Raw genomic sequence first — 16,998 nt, forward strand, 5'->3', positions numbered from 1 at the left:
TGGCCCGACGGCATCAATAAGTGTGTGTGACATTTGTGTCACATTTATGTCCAGTTTGCAGCTCTCGCTGCTCGCAGTTCTTTCAGTTTGGGAGGCATTAATGTGTCCTGGTTTACGGCCCGGTCATAGTTCGTGTCCGTGTCCTTGCCCCTGCCGTTATGTCCGTATTTATTACGCCAACTCAACTGATGTCCAAAAAGGGGCACTGCCACACTGAGAGAAACTAGAATTAGTAAATTACTTTTATAGAATATTTGCTGGCAAATGCTCGTGATGGTTACTTCTTTTTCATTCGACTTTATTAAACTTTTCTATTCGAACTAGTCATAAACTGTGATGATGGCTATAAGCAGTAATCCTAATTAATTGTTACGATTTTTTCTCTGTGTGTCCCCGCCGATGGTGGGACACTTTCATCTGTCTCCGGCACAGATTCTGATTTTCCGACCCACCCGGAGCACACAAAATAAAGACATAAAAACTTATGAAATCTTTTCCTGGCAACTGTCACCGAATGTGATTATCCCGAATGATATAGGGGTTGTTCATGGTGGTTTGTTAATAAATAGTTGGACAGGAAACAGGATTAAATGCGAGTCCTTGATGGCTTTTATCGATCGATTATCGGCCTGGCCAAAATAGCAAGCAAAAAAGGCAGAAAAAAAAACGTGAATACCGAATGCATTTATGGCCAAATGGTTTTATTGCACTCTCGGCCCCTCAAGGCATGCAGATGAGGCACCTGGTCTCCGAATCCTATGCCGATTCCGAATCGGATCGAGGTCCTTCGATTGGCTTAGTCAACTTGGACCGGCAATCCACTTTAATCGCCGTCAATGTCTGTGCCAACAGTTTGGATAATCCCGTAAATATTTATGCGCAACTTGGCCTAAAAGCGGATGGCCAAAGAAGAGCAGCAGAGCAGCAGCTGATGACAACAATGGCATAAATGGTTTTACCGTTAACTTAACTCGAAAGCACATCGACCATGTATGTCGACAATCGATAATATAGGATTTCTCCATTAAAGGAGCAGCAGTAGGTGGCCCGAACTTAATGCCAATGTTGTGCTAACTTCCTTGTAAGCTGCCGAGAATGTAAGCCAGTTGCCAAACTCACATGAATGCCTGGTGAGGAGGGGGATTAAAGTGGCACATATGCATGGGAAATGGCATAAGTTTCTGGATTTTCACTAGAAATAAAAGTGAAGAGACTAATTGTAATCAAGCGATGATCAAGCAGCTTATGTAGCTATTGAGATATATTTATATATATATTTATAAGAGCAACTATTAGCAAACACATAATCTCTCTAGCAAGCCAAATAGAAGAAGGCCGACATTGCTGTTGCCGTCACGATTCCGGCCAACTCCGTTTTGGCCAGCATGGAGCACCAGCTCAGTTCGGACCAGGCCAACGTGCATGGACATTGTCAAATGTGGCTAGGAGCGCGTACGTGTGCGGCTGGCCATTTGGTATTTGTGGGCCAAAGGAGTGGAGTGGAGCTGCGACGACCGTTTTGGCATTGAAACAAATTGAAAAGTTGCGTTTGTCCATGAAATTGCGCACACCGTTGTGTCCCTAATGGAACATGAAGGCGATACTCCGGGCCAGGGCAATTACACCACGTCCCACACTTGGCCCTGTCAATAACTTCATTTCCGGTACAACGTGATTTAATTAACGATTACCATGCTGACCGCTACCCCATCACCCCACCCCCACCCCCCCCCCCCCCTCCCGTTGGCCCCTTCGCCAATTTTTTATGTAACAATTAAGTGGGTTTCCTTGTGTGCGTGCCCGTAGCCCGACCGCATTATAATTGCAGGACGTGGCCAGTGGAGAGGAGCTTCGATCTGGATTGAGTGGGGGCGAATCATGCGGGCATAACCAGCTAATTCCGTATTAATTTCCCGCTCTGATCGGCATACAAATGCGCCCACTGCGATTCCATTAGCCGCTCGGCTGCATTCCGCATGCATCGGCTAACTTTTCCACTTCAACTTGGCCAGTTGGACCACTTTGGCCAACCGGAAACCTACAAAAGTTGGCTGCTTCCGCAGGTCAAGATATTTTCTACTGCAAAGGAAAGAGTTCTGTTGCTTTTTTGGAATTTTTTCATATCAATATATGATTAATATATAAATGAAAATACCGCCGCAGCATTTGTTTTTATATTTCATTTGGTTTTTTATTTTTCTTTATACCTTTTATTTTTATACATATTTTAACTTCACAAAAAAAATATTTGTTCTTTTTTTTAATTAAGTGTTTTCATGCTCATATTTTTTGGTTTTTCGTTTTCATTACTTTTTGGTTCATGCAGTTTTGCATTTAAACGACACTTCTTTGTAGTTTTGAAACAATGTGTTTTGTTTTTTATTGCATGGAAAGTTTGTTCGCTTGGTATTATCATTTAAAATTTACACCAAAAAAGATCAGCTATGTTTTACGACTAGTACATTAGTATATTTGTGTATATACTCGTAAGTTTATCAATTTGTAATTGTGTTTATATCGTGGCTCAATCGCATTTTGGCCCAGAAGACGTACATACATCGATCGATTGATAACACTGGAAATTCTCTTAGTGGCTTTAAAACGTCGTTTGGCCGATAACAATTCGGTTTTTGATATATATGTATGTATATATAGTACTTCCGTTTGCCTTCTGGAGTCCCCCAATAAATGTCGCACTTAGGCCTATGCTATGACATGTATTTTCTGCTCTTTGTATTTGGTTTTAGTTCTTGTTAGTTTTTTGGTTTTCTTTTTTTTTTTTTTTGGTTTTTAACACACAGTATATCGCTCACAAATAAATGGCTAATACAGTTTTTACATTAACAACTGAAAAATTCAAGTGATTCTCTAAAACGAGAGTTTCTCTGCGTCAATACTTGTTTAATACTTACTTTCATTGGTAAAATTTGATTTCAACAGCTTATAAATTAGGAAAAAACACACACTTCATATGCATATATTTTTTTGTGTTTACAATTATTTGCATTTGTTTAATCGTTAAGGCTTAGGCCTGGAAATTACTTGCAACTAGGTTGGCAATCCTCCAATTTATCAATTTTTTCTGCTTTTCTCTATCTGTTTGTCTCTGTCAATTTGCCAAGTTTTTCTTTGGGGTTTTCTCTATGTTTTTATGTTTTCTTGAAAATTTGACACTTTGTTTTTGAAAAAGATTTTGCATTAGTATTTGATTGCTAATTCACACACACAGACGAGTAGAGAGATATAGAGAGGGAGACAGTGATAGTTAGAGAGAAAGAGAGGGGAGTACTATGTGTGTGTGTTAGTCTGGGGTGGGAGGGTATTATATATGTCGTTTAGTACTTCTGTGGCTCCTTTTCGATATTGTCGTGCCCTTGATCAGACCGATCATATGTAAATACTACATATATGCAGTGGGAAACCAATAGTTCGAAGGATTTAACATTGAATAACCTTGAAAGTGGGCAGAAAATCGATAACATTTATCCAAAAATAATACAGTTCTTCTTCAACTACGACAGCAACAGTTTTGTATATATGGGCTTTATTTATTGGACTCGGTTTCGATTTTTGTTTCGTCTATTAAGAAGAGAGTTTTATTGTTTTTGAAAGCTTTTTGTGGGTGTTTCGGCTAAGGTACAAATTTGCTACAGGTTCAATCTAAGTGGAATAGAGTTATCATCAGCATCTCGGTTCGATTTTTTTTTGTTCGATTACTTTTGGAAGACTACAGCTAAGTACACAGCTATGTATTTAAAGGGTTTAAAAATGCAACAATTACTTTGAGTTTAGAGTTAATATAGAGAAAGATTTGTAGTTGGTTTAACGGCGAAAACAAACCACTCACTAACTATGTACAACAAGATGTCCAATTAACCATTTTCCAATTATCTATTAGCTAATAGTTCTCCATTTATTTTCTGTGTGTCCCTTAGTTCTAGCTACAAAAAATTACAATTACACACCTATGCACTTGTTAAATACTGTATGCCTGGTACATATCTATACATATATATATGCTTTGTGTACATATATATTTATGTATTTATATATATGTATATGTAAATATAATATGCATATACAGCGGATATCGTTTTATGCTACTTCTTTGTTTGCTGTGGTCCAATTTCTGATTCAAACTTTTGTTTTTATTTGATTTAGCTTGCACACTCGCACACACAACAGGCACACACACCAGATGTATATAGTACATATCGCCCCCGACTTGATGACATTTCATCATTGTCACTAATTTGCTAATGGAGAATATATGCGCAGAAACAATACACTCAACATTACGCATACGCCCCGGGGAGCATTTCTCCATTTCTCCAATTCTCGATTCTCCTTCACGTCGCTTTTGTATTTGCGGCTATTATTTTGATTTACACATATATTTACCCACAGGCTTTTGCTTGTGCATGTGTGTGTGTATGTCGTGTGTTTACATATATTTCAAATAGAAAGTCAAACTGGTTCCAATTTAATATAATTAGTATTTTTCTTCTTGCTATTTTCTTTTCGTATAAATATAGTTTCTGGGTAGTTTAAATTTCTCTCTATATATGTTTCATTAAATCGTTAAGAGTAAGTTTTTAGGTTTAGTTTTAGTTTCATTGTGTAAAGCTTTCGTTTCGTACATTTTCAATTTTCAATGGGTTCCGTGTAAGTTGCGTGCACTTACACAGTGTCAATTTTCATATATCTGTGTTTTCTGAAGGCAAGCAGTGGCACTTCCGGTGCGACAATGTACTTACAGTTCAGAACTGCACTGCACTGCTTGCAGCCCTTTAAATGCGACCCAGACAATTATGCCGATAAAATCGTGTTTTCGTTGGCCTCTCCAATTTTTCCGCACACTTTCATTATTTTTACAGTTGCACAAACACATCCATAATTGCATATTAATGGACGTGCGGTACCTAGATTTTTATTTTGGCAGATTCGCGTTGTCTTTCTTGCTACGCATTTCATTTAGTTTCTATGCAAATTTCTGCACATGTGTGTGTGTGTTTATTTAAGCGAGTGTGTGTGAGTTATGTATGTGCGGGCCAGAATGAGAGAGAAAGAGAGAGAGAAAGAGAAAAGAGAGAGAGAGAGAGAAAGGGAGAGAAAGAAAGCAGATATTTTAATTGCCATACACGAATTTCAATTCCCATGCGTTTGCATCCTTGTTGATTTTGCCTTGCATATGTGTGCGGTGTCGGTGTCTCCTTGGTGTGTTCAATGTGGCATAATGAAAACAACAACAAAAGCATGACAAGCAATAACAGTTAGCAAAAAAGTTAACGCTCAGCAAACTTCACAACAGTATGAAGAACACGAATTTCTATGTGAAATAATGCAAATCAAATGGAATTCAAACTGGCAGCCTTTTACATTTATCCAATAAAGTAGAAAGATGCTTTCAATTAAAACAATTTGGTTATTTGACTCATTTTTCGCCAAAGACCAATTCAATATTCAATTTGCATTTGAATGACAACAGCGTTTTTGTTAAAGCCAAGTGATGGCCTGAAATTGGTCTGTTCATTAATCTGCATATAGATTTTATTTAATATGATTTCTGGGTATTTTACAGAATTTAATTAACGGAACGACAGCATTTCAATTTTCGCTTTTAGTCGGAACTATTGCAAGAAAAAACCTTCAAGTGAGGCATTCAAATGTTGAAAATTATTCTGTCAAAAAAGTTTTTCTCTCTAGCTCTCCCAATGCACACACACACACATTTAAAACACACCCACACACTCTAAGCTTCATATATAGCAAGCATTTTCGTTTGAGCAATTTTTTCCCACAAGTTTTGATAGAATCATCCATTTTTTTTTTACAATTAATATTAAAGTTTTTTTTTGTGGTTTAATATACTTTGTTTTTCCATCACAGCTAACGTCAATTTATGTAACTCTAGGACATCTATCAACATTTCTAAGAAGACTTTTCTGGGCACAAATGATAGAACTCAAGGGAACATAAAGTAAACATTTGAATGCTTTTCATATATTTTCGTTTTTGGTTCACTTTCACTTACATTTTCTATAGATTTTTATACGTATTTAAGACTATAACACATTTGACAGTTTGCAACATCAATCGATACACACAGAGAACGTTTTAAATTTCTTGTAAACTTCATTTGTCTAATTACAGTACAAATTATAGGATAAATCGGAAACATAATGCACAATCGGGCGGATCTCAGCTTTAACATCCAATTATATTTTAGAAAATATCTATGGCTTTGTATTTACAATTTTGTATCCTTTTTTTTTAACAATTTTCTATTTTTTGTTAGTTTGTAAACAAACAGTTAAAAACTTAAATTTATGTTGTATCCCTTTAAGAATTAAAGATAAATTTGAGTTAAATTACTAAAGACAATCAATATATTATTTTTAATAATAATAAACTTTAGTTATTGCCGATTTAGATTTTTCAGAGATCCGCCCTGAAACACACATATATAATTTATTTAAGCACAAAATATACATATTGTATACATATATTCAAACACCGAAACGGGAAAGCGTTTTACTGGGGGATGCCACACAGATCTCTAGGGGCTTAAAATAATTCAAATTCTCCGTTTGGGTCCAAAATTGAATTCTATGGATAAATACCGATAGTCTATTCATTCTTGTATAATTTAAAAATGATTTTAAGCATCTAGAGATATCAGTGCCATCCTTTCAAGGGGATTTTGACTGGGGTGCAAAGTGGCTTGTTGGTTGGTTGGTTGGGTGGTGCTGGCAAGAATACTCACTGCTCACCGCGATTAGCAGGAGACACCCTGCTTGGCCACCGTGTACCAGGTGCTCACGGTGACCAGCGACGGCGAGTCGGGGGTGGTGGGCGGTTGTGGCTGCTGCGGATCGACCTCGACCTCGGCCCCGCCCACAATCACGTTGAGGGGTGCAAGGGGGTGCAGTTCGGAGGGCGGTAGCTGTGACGGATCTGCTGGTGGCGCAGGTGGTGCAGGTGGACCAGGTGCTGCTGCAGATGCGGCTGCTGCAGCTTTCGATAGCGGAGCAGATGGGCATGCCCGGTGCTTCCGCGGCCGGGACTTGCTCTTGGACTTCTGGCTCTGCGACTGGGGATGATGGAAGTGCAAGGGCTGGGGTGTGTGGAGGTCGCGACCCACCTGCGGCCCCACCTGCGGACACCGGAAGCGAATGGCCTGCTCGTTGGCCACATTGATTTCCGGCCACCGGGTCAGCTGCTGACCGTGGTGACCCTGATGGCCCTGCTGGCCCTGATGGTGACCCTGTTTGCTCTGGTGGCGCTTCCTGCTCTTGCTGCGCTTGCGCGACTTGGACTGCGATTGCGATCGACGATTGGATCTGGGCTGCTGCACCACCGACTGCGACCTTTGGCAGTGGCGGCAGACAAAGGATCTGTACTCCTCATCGGAGTCCTCATCATCCTCGTCCTGGTCGTCGTCATCCTCCTCCTCCGCTCCGTAATCATATAGGACATTGCAATTAAGTGTTGTTCCAGTGGCCGCCGAGGCGGTGGTGGTGCTGGGGGTGCTATCGCCATCCATGTCGATTATGTGACAACAGTTTTGATGTCTAGTGCTATGTGGTTGCTGCTGTTTTTGCTGTTGCTTGTTCTTCGTCTTGTGGTTGGACTTACGTTTCTCTGGCTCCTGCTGCTGATGCTGCAGATGCTGCTGCTGTGCCGACAGCTGATGACGCCGCCGCCGGGGCACCGTGTACTCATCGCCCTTGTCCGTCGGATATGGTCAGAACGCTGTGTCGAACACGGACATCGACCGGGAGATGGCGTCGTCATTGCGACAGGCCTCCAGAAACTCCTCCAGCGTTACCACGCCATCGCGATTGGTATCCATTTTCTGTAGGTAAGAAGACAAGCAATTACATGTTATAGATTTTAATGGGTGTTTTCTTTATTTCTAATTTCAATCCATATTTCTGTTGCACATTAAAGGAAGCAACAGCTTGCACAGACCGCTGAGTGCTGACTGCTTGCCAACGGCACTGCTTTGACAAACTGCTTCCGTTTCCGGCCCCCAAACGCGTGCTATGGAATTTTGATTTAGAGCGTCGGACAGGACAACTTTCGGAATGCGCCATGAATGATCCTGGCCATCTATCATCAATTCACTCTCGCATGCCGCTGTTTAAGAGCTTTCGCCGGTCGCATTTGATGCGCTCAATTTATTCGGAATGCCAACGACCGCTAATGACAACGCGTGACTGGCAAGCCAAACAGGACGATGTCCTGCAGATGAAGCCAACCTAGCCTGCCCATCCATTCTGGCCAGCCTGAGTTTGCTGGCCGGCAAATTGAAATAGACAATTTGAATTTGCATAATGCAAAGTAAATAAGTTTCATGTTCGCGAGTCAAATTCAAATTGTACGCGCGTAATTAGCATAAATAATGGCAGCGAATTTGGAATTCGAAGATTTTGAGTTTTTAGCGGTGGCGGCATCGCCGGCGACGACGACTCACCTGGAAGATCTGCTCCACCTTGCCCTTGATCTTCTCCTCCTCGGGACACTCGTCCGGCAGGCGGCCCATCAGCTCGTATATGGCAGTTACAATGTCAGTCATTTCCTCCCTCGTAATGAAGCCGTCGCCATTGATGTCGTACAGCGAGAAGGTCCAGCGCAGCTTCTCCTCCACGGAGCCGCGCGACAGTATCGAAAGTCCTTGAACAAAGTCCTGTGACAGGAAGAGAAATAAGTTGGCATAAATACGGCTGGTGGTGGTGGTTGAGGCGGAATTACAGGTATAAAAGAAATTGAAAATATGTTTTAAGAAATTGCTCGTAAACCGCAGTGAAGTACACCTGCGTTCAGCATTCTAGTTCTAGGCAATACTCCATGAATTTGTACAGTAAAGGATTAACTATTATTAACAACTATTATCTTTTCTGTACTATCCTACTAATATTTCTGGTTGATTTTCACGTAATTACTAAACTAAAAAGGTTATTTGGCATTGAATCAATAGCTTTATTAGCTGCGCCTCGACTGTACTTCTTCCTCTTCTTCTTATTTCCGGCTGCTGTTACTGCCGCTGCTGAAGTGGACATTTATTTCTATGCTTTGTATGACAAATGTACCTAGATAAGAACTTGCAAGGAGAATGGGGAAAAGTTTTTACGACCCCCCAGCCCACTTTTCGGTGCCTCAGGAGGTGTTGAGGCATTTTTGGGAAGGCCACAGCTGGCGGTGAACTGAATCTTGCTTTTGCATACCGAATGGGCGAAGTCTGGGGGCAAAATGAAGACAAAAAACCAAAAAGAAATAATACGAAAAAAACAGGAGCAGGAATACGAATTCGGACAGGGGCATCATTTGTGTCTTGTTCTCTGGCCATTTGGGCAATTGCAGCGTCCGACTAATTTATCAAACCGAAATAGAATGGAAAATAAAAAAAAAAAGAATTGTACGAAATTCACCGGAAACGAGGCAAGAAACTTTCACTATTCGACGTGGACAAATTGCCAAGTGGCAAGCTGGCAAAACAAGCTGAAAAATGAAAATTCGAAGTGAAGTTTGCACTCTGGCCGAGTGATTAAGCGGATTTATGATAGTTTTTCCATGCTGTGCCCAATGCTTTGCACTGCTTAATGGGAGTGAATTGGACCATGGAGTGGATGGCTAATAAGGCAATCGAGTGACTTTGAGCCCCTCTTTGTTATCCCCATCGTTTTAAGCAAAAATGGCAACGATAGTCGCACAGAACGGAGAAATAATCCTTCAATTAGAGAGAGAAATTCCGTTCAAATTTCTTGACCATATTGGGATGTGAATGCATTCTTAATGACCAGTATTTAGTTATGCAGAAAATAATACTTGAAAATAATCCGTAACATATTTCTAAGGAATATTGGCTTCATTGTCGAACTAACATTGTTCGATATTTAGATAGTCATTCATCTCGAATTAAGGCCTTAATTTGTTCGAGGGGAATCAAAAGTTTACCATTTCCATTCGAATGTGAGAATTGACCAGCAGTTTTAGTTTTCAGCCGTTTATTTCAGGGTTTGTTTAAGTGATCAAAACAAACTGCTGGCTGCACCACTCAAGTGTCATGTTAACCTGGTTGCTTTACTTCACTGCTTGCCAAAGGCGTCCACTTTCAATCCTTTCTACGCAGTTGCCATGCACTCCTGCTGGATGCCATCTCTATGTGTATGTGTATGTGTCTGTGTATGCATGCATATGTGTGTGTGTCTATGTGTTTTTTATATTTATTTCCCCCCCTTTGGCCAACGCCACTCGATTGCTTTTATCTCGCACACTTGAGCAATTTATCTTTTCTGCCAGCGTAAACAGGTCACACACTCTTTTGCCATTTTACCCCTGGCATATTGGCCCTGCCCACAATTTCACAATTTCAATATGGCCGTGACAGGTTTGCTGTTATCCTGTTTTGAGCTTTTTGCTTTTCTTTTATTTTGCCCTAGCCTGGGCCATTTACTTCTGCCACCACTCTGGTTGGCAGTTTAATAAACGCGACTGTCATGCAAATCGCGCATAAAACACCTTGCAACAATATGTGGAACTTAATTGAAAAGCGGAAGTCTACTTAGTCAGAGCGTCACACACAAAACTACGGAATTACTGCCGTGCGAGTGGGATGTGTATAGGTTGGTCCTTGGGGGGGTTAAGGGTGTGGGGGCAACATGGGTTAAGGGCGCTTCTTTGTACATGCTCTATATCGAGTACGTGCCTCGTAGTCATTACAATTTTGAGGTCATTATTCAACAACGAAAATGGCGAGCAGGCAAAAAGGCAAGAGCTCGCAGGAGATAAGCTGTCGAGGGAAAAGCGGAGAAAGCAGGGAAAGCGGAGAAAGCGGGAAACGCGGGAAAAGCCAGTGGAATGTGGGTAACTGTGGGCCAAATAGGGAGCGAACGCTCAGAGATGGACGGCTGACGTGATTGCGATTATTTCCAGCCAGACACTCGAGGATGTAACGCTGACTGCAATGCACTATTGATTTCTAAATTGCACTCGACTGTTCATAAATGCGAGCGAAGGCCTGCAAATTATCCAATAAAATATTTATGAACTACTATGTTCAGTGGGCTGAGCCCTTCAATTGCACGAAGCCATTAAGTATGACGTTTTTGCCATAAGAAATGTTATTATTGCTATTAAAAAAAAATAATAATAATAAATTATTGGTTTCAGTTGGCATTTTATCCGTGTCACGATCTCTTCTCTTTGCCTCTGGAGTTTATCCTTTTCACCCAGAACTGTCCCATTGTTTGACTTGGGTTTTGCGTTTCTGTTTAGCTGCCATGCCCGGCATTTCCTTTCCTTTCCTGCACTTCTGTCTTCTGTCGGAATGTCATGGACTCGCCTACTCCTATTTTTTCGCCTCTGCCCATGTTTTTCATTGTTTTTCCCCTCCGACATTCCCTGTCCCCTGCCCATTAAGTCACAGTGCCTGACAAAGTTGGCGTTAAAATCGCCATAATTCATCGTTTCAATGGCAGTGTGTGTGTGTGTGCGTGTGTGTGTCGGTGTGTATGTGTTCATGTGTCTGTGAGCTTCCTGTGCCCCCAACTGCTTGCTTCTCTGACAACCGGAAGTGGAGTTCATGCTCGGACATAGCAGGGGCAGTCGCAAGTCTCTGAATAAAGCGAAAAAACAAGAGGCACGCCAGAAAAAAAGAAAAATAGACAAAATCATTCGCAATTTGCATGCGCCACGGGGTGCGGTGGTTGCTCCTCCTCCCGATTCGCGAAAATTTATTCGGTTTTTTCCTCATTTTTCCGCTTCTGCTTCTGCTCCTGCTTTTGTTTTTTTTTTTTTTGGCCAGCTTTTGTTTTGCATTCCACTGGCTGCAATAGAAATGTTGACAATGACAGGCGACAACAGAGAAACACGCGAATGCGCTGCAAACTATAGATTTTCCCCCCAGGCCGCCAGCATTTTTATTTCAATTTCGAGACATTTCACTTTGATTTCCGAATTTCGAGCATTATATTTTTCGGTATCTTGGCACTTTTCCCCCATCCAGCCAAAGCGGGCGAAAATGCTGTGAAAATGCATTTTGCATTTTCCATGGACGATTCAAGCTTTTCCCATTTTTGATGAGCAATAATTTTGCCTAATTCGCAAAATATGCTAATGTCACAGCAGAAAATTATGCCGATTTGAGTATTTTAAAGCTAGATGGCTTTTAAATTTAATTGTTAATTGATTTGATAAGGAAAGTATACTGCTTACATTAATGTGGACTTAGAGAAACTGTTGCAGTCTAAATTTTAAGCTCCAACTGATGGCAACTTTAAGGAGCTTGTGTTTTTAATGGAAATTATTATTACTAAAGCATGCTAAAACCTTATAAACTCAGCCTTTGTTTTCTGCGAATATACTTAGTACTCGACCCAATTCACTTGCCTCCCCCAAATGACCAAACACTTTTCGGTATCCAAAAACTTGAATGTCCTTTAAGATGGATGGGTTGTGGTGGGGCAGGGGACGGTGGTGTTCTTTTAATGCGGGGCGTCTGGCGTCTGAGTGTGTACTTGGCGTATTACAACTTTTATGCTGAGCCAGTTAATAGAGCGCTTAAACATCTATCTGGCGATACTCTTTGTTCCCCCGACTTTCTGTTCCCTGGTCGCTGTCACTAATAAACCGTAACTAAAGGCGCTTACCAGGCCGAGAAGATGTGGCCCCATTGACCTCAGCCCGTCCTTCTTCTTGTTGTTATTGTTGCTCTTGTTCTCGGGGGCGTTTTGCAGCGTCATTTGGCGCCATCCCCCTTTCATAGCCCCCCATTTTACCGCCCCTCTGAGCCAAATCAGCTTCATTTAGAAACTCACGATGCCACACAACTTTTGATTCTAAGCTGCACTGGGAAAAATCGTTTGGCAGTTAAACTCAGAGAAAAAATAGTTTCCCAGATTTTTTGTGAAAAAAAAATTTGGTATTTTGATCAAAACTTTGGAAATAATAACCCAAATAACCCAAAACTTCATACCTCGTTGACTTTGTTTTTTAAATCCCAATCGATTTGCATTCAAGTTTGGGAATTCTAGGATTTTTAAATTTTTCGCAAATTTTGATGATGGTACCCCTTACAAAAAATTCGAAAATTCGGCCAAAAATTAATTTTACAAAATCAGTTTAAAAGTGAAAGGGGTTGTTAGTATTGGTTGTAAGGAATACAAAATGGTTCTCATTTTTGCTCTGTGGCCATTTTTAGTCGAGTTATAGCCAAAGAAGCCAATTTAAAATTTCAGTTTTTTGCCAAAAATAGTTTACCAGATTTTTTGTAAATAAAATATTTGGTATTTTGATCAAAACATTGGAAATAATAACCCAAATATGGAATGTCATACCTCGTCGAGCTTGTTTTTTAAATCCCAATCGATTTGCATTCAAGTTTGGGAATTCTAGGATTTTTAAATTTTTCGCAAATTTTTTTTTACAAAAAATTCGAAAATTCGGCCAAAAATTAATTTTACAAAATCAGTTTAAAAGTGAAAGGGGTTGTTAGTATTGGTTGTAAGGAATACAAAATGGTACTCATTTTTGCTCTGTGACCATTTTTAGTCCAGTTATAGCCAAAAAAAGGTAACTTGAAAATTGAATTTCTGGCCAAAAATAGTTTCCCATATTTTTTTCAAAGAAATAATCTATATTTTTTGCCGTGTAGCTGCCTCAAACCAAGCCAAAGCAAACTGTACTCAACTCGACTCGGCTGTCAGCCATATTTTATACTTAAAATGTCTAAAGTAATTTCATTGTACTTAAGTCCGCAGAGTCTGCTTCTGTTCCTCCCCAGAATCGTGTGGCTCCACCTACCACCCATCATACAGCACCCACACGCACAACTCCCACCCACCGGGTGACCTCAACAATTTCACTTTGCGCCGCATCATCGTCCGGACATTAAGAAGAGGCGCAGCGAGTAAATTAAATTGAATTGCTAGAGCCTCTAGACGTCCGTCCGTGTACTCGAGTCGAGTCCTACGCATTTGCCTGGCCATTCAATTGGCAAGATTAATTATCGATAACGATAGCCGGCGATGTGCGGCAAGGATGCGATTCAATCACAACTATGGCCACACTCTTCTCTGCTCAATTATGTAGTTGGTTATAAATTTTAGCAATGCTGTATTATCTGACGGAAACTGAGTGCAGATACGCTGCGAAAAAAAGTAATTCTTACTCGCACATATTAAAACTGATTATGAGCAACTGAGGCAACAGCGATAGATATTCACATTGGAATCATTGATGCTATTGCATCATCTACCATTCTGATATTCTATATTTTCTGCCAGTGTAACCCCACAAATGGCTAGCTATTGGGGTATATGTTAGCCCACTCGCACGACAGTGTGTTTCCTTGTGCTCGCTTAAATTGCAAATGGCACCGACAGAAAGAAGTGGGCGCCACAAATTGTTGTACGAAAGTTGATTTCTAAGACAATTTCTCAATTTCCTCCCGATGGTCCAATCTAAATCGCAATTTAGCCCGAGGACCAAGGACACACGGCCGAACTCCATTAGTTGCTCTTCATTGGAAGCGAGATTGAGATTGCGATGAGGAGACCTGGTCAGGATCCAAAACACACACATATCGCACACGGAAATAAGCTGCTCAAATGCTTCCCATTGCATTTCTCATACTTGTCTCTGGCCGCAGGACGCACTTTGATGTCGCACGAAGGGAAAAGGGCCTGCGAAATTTCCACAGCAATGAAAAGCTGTGCTGGCGACATGGCACTTTTCACATAGAATTTGTGGATATCATCAAGGCCAAGGCCAAGTTTCGTTAATCAATATGGAAATATTTCACACAATTTGAGAATTTAGCCAGTCACATACCAAGCATATTAACAAATGTGTACCTCAACTTTAAGCCATATCACTGCTGTTAAACTATGGCTAAGTATTTTGAAGTTAATAGAAATAAATTGTATGGTACTGAAAGTCAAAAGTACTAACTTACCTCGAAGCTGACAATGCCGCTGTGATCCTGATCCAGTGTATTAAATACATAGTGGGCGTATAAGGTTGGATTGGCTGTTTATGTTGGTTGTGGCGCATTTTCGACGTTGGTTGGTTGAATGAAAACAAGAAAAGAAGGGCGTTAAATAAGGACATTCCGCGGGTTGGCTGGCAAATGCTGGCAAAAGTCGACCAATTAGGTCTCAACTCAAGCGGTTAAAGTTTTGGTAACATTATCAAATGAACGCTACACATACAAATACACAGACACACACATATAGGTGAACAAATATAATACGAAATACACTTGAATGAAATAAACAAGAAAAATCGAATAAAACAAAATAAATGAAAGCATTTATATTAAAAATGTAAGTAAATAAACATCTTTGTTACTTTTAAACCATAACTAAATGTTCTTTCTTTCTCAATCTCAAAGCTGAATAAAACTAAGTCCTGTTTTTTCCCAGTGCAGGGAGCGATAGCGGTTCAATAGTTCGATGGAGCCCGTTCTTGCTGCGCAACTTCTATGTGGGTCGTCTTCACTGTGAAAACTTTAGCTTTTCCTTTCAGTTTTGTCAACCGCAAAAGTTTTTCCATGTTTTCGTTCCACTTGCTGCTATTATTTGTTAGTATTTGTGCTTTTTGTCTTTGCTGTTTATCAGTGGAAAATTCAACATTTTTTGGGACTCTGGGTAGCCGAAACTTTTCACCGGATGGGGTCAAAGGGGAATGGGAAACAGTTTGCAGCTAATTATGCGAGTGTCTCCTGTGTCTACTGATAAGAACTGCTTGCGCACACTGCTTGTGGCTGATGTTGAAAAAGTGTTGCCTACTTATGAGGGTATTGCCAGTTCAGGGGACTTTTCCCCTTCGGCTAGCTTCTTCAGCCTTGTTATCGCCGACTTTCCGACTTTCAACAGAGCACTTAGTGTCCCCGTCGCGTTTTACGCTGTCAGAAAAATTTCTTTATCTGGCCATCACATAACATTTTGATTATTGCGCTTGCTCTCGCTTGTTCAGCTACTTTTTTACGATTCGCGTTTATGTTTACGGCTTGATGCCAAAGTTTTTTTCTTATGTCTTTATACGCTCACAATGTTTACACCTTTTTGGCAGGAAGTCAGTTCATAAAGCCCCATCAAATGACATTCGGGGCCACAGAGGTCTTTCTTGAAACGCGAACTCATAAAGCTAAAGTTCAGACCATTGCCGAATTTTGTTGCGTTTACAGTTTTGCAGTCGATAACTCCATTTGGGAGCAAGTTTACTAGCTTGCTAAGTGGAAAAAGTTTCTGGTTAATGAGCACTCCATTCAATTAAATGGTATCTGTGACTTATTGCGATTACTAGTTGTAAACTGTACTTTTTCAACACATTGTAGAACACATTGAAATCAAGATCTTCTTGTTAAAAATTCCCAGCACTCCGCCTACTCAAAAGTCCCAACACAAATTGGGGATTGAACTTTAAACTTTGCAGCGCCTTAAAACCGTGAATCGCACTGTATTCACGTACCGCGCGGGTGTATAAATTTATTTGTCAAAATTTATTGTCGCTATTTGATGCTTAATGTCCTTTTATGACGCATGACGCAGGGAGCCACGCCCACAAGGTCACAGCTCAATGGCAAGGATGGCATCTGCTCCTTGGGTTTTTTGTGCGTCGTGCCAAATCAAAAATGACTGCAAATGTGCCATGTAAAAATTGTTATAAAATTTGCGCAGAAATTTGCCAAAAGAAGCCGCGAGAAAAACAAAGCAAAGGGAAAAAAAAGGGAGGAGAACAGCCCAAGTGATAAATCACCATCTTTGATGATGATTTTTTTTCTTCCCGTCTCGTGTGTGTGTGGTGTGTGTGTGTGGGCGTATGTGGGTGGCTGGCTGGTTGTGTGTGTGGCAAAGCAGCTTATCAAAATAAAAAATGATTTCATTATTTATTTTTCATCAGATAACGGCCGACATGATGAAGAATAAGAGGCGTGCTCGGGATTGGGAGCAAATACTGCGAATTTCTTGTTTCCGTTTCCGTCTGTCAATG

At 40.7% G+C, this 16,998-nt stretch overlaps 1 protein-coding gene across 6 annotated transcripts in view; it reads right to left on the minus strand.

Annotated features, from left to right (window-relative positions):
• Positions 1-2,757: 2,757 nt before the first annotated feature.
• LOC6617644 overlaps positions 2,758-16,998 on the minus strand; it is a 77,130-nt gene continuing 62,889 nt past the window's right edge. For 4 of the 6 annotated variants that reach the window (XR_004362453.1, XR_004362452.1, XR_004362451.1 and 1 more), the window contains 4 exons: positions 14,960-15,033; positions 8,480-8,692; positions 7,639-7,858; positions 2,758-4,993 (listed from right to left, as the gene is read on the minus strand). Coding sequence is in view for 2 of the 6 variants with exons in the window: in XM_032725103.1 (XP_032580994.1) it covers positions 6,779-7,720; positions 7,769-7,858; positions 8,480-8,692; positions 14,960-15,033 (1,319 nt within the window). In the remaining 4 variants the exon portion in view is untranslated. Of the gene's footprint in view, positions 7,859-8,479; positions 8,693-14,959; positions 15,034-16,998 lie in introns of all 6 variants that reach the window. The other 2 variants (XM_032725103.1, XM_032725102.1) reach the window with 1 other exon arrangement.

Source organism: Drosophila sechellia, chromosome X (genome assembly GCF_004382195.2).
Source record: "Drosophila sechellia strain sech25 chromosome X, ASM438219v1, whole genome shotgun sequence".
Classification (NCBI taxonomy): Eukaryota; Metazoa; Arthropoda; class Insecta; order Diptera; family Drosophilidae; genus Drosophila; species Drosophila sechellia.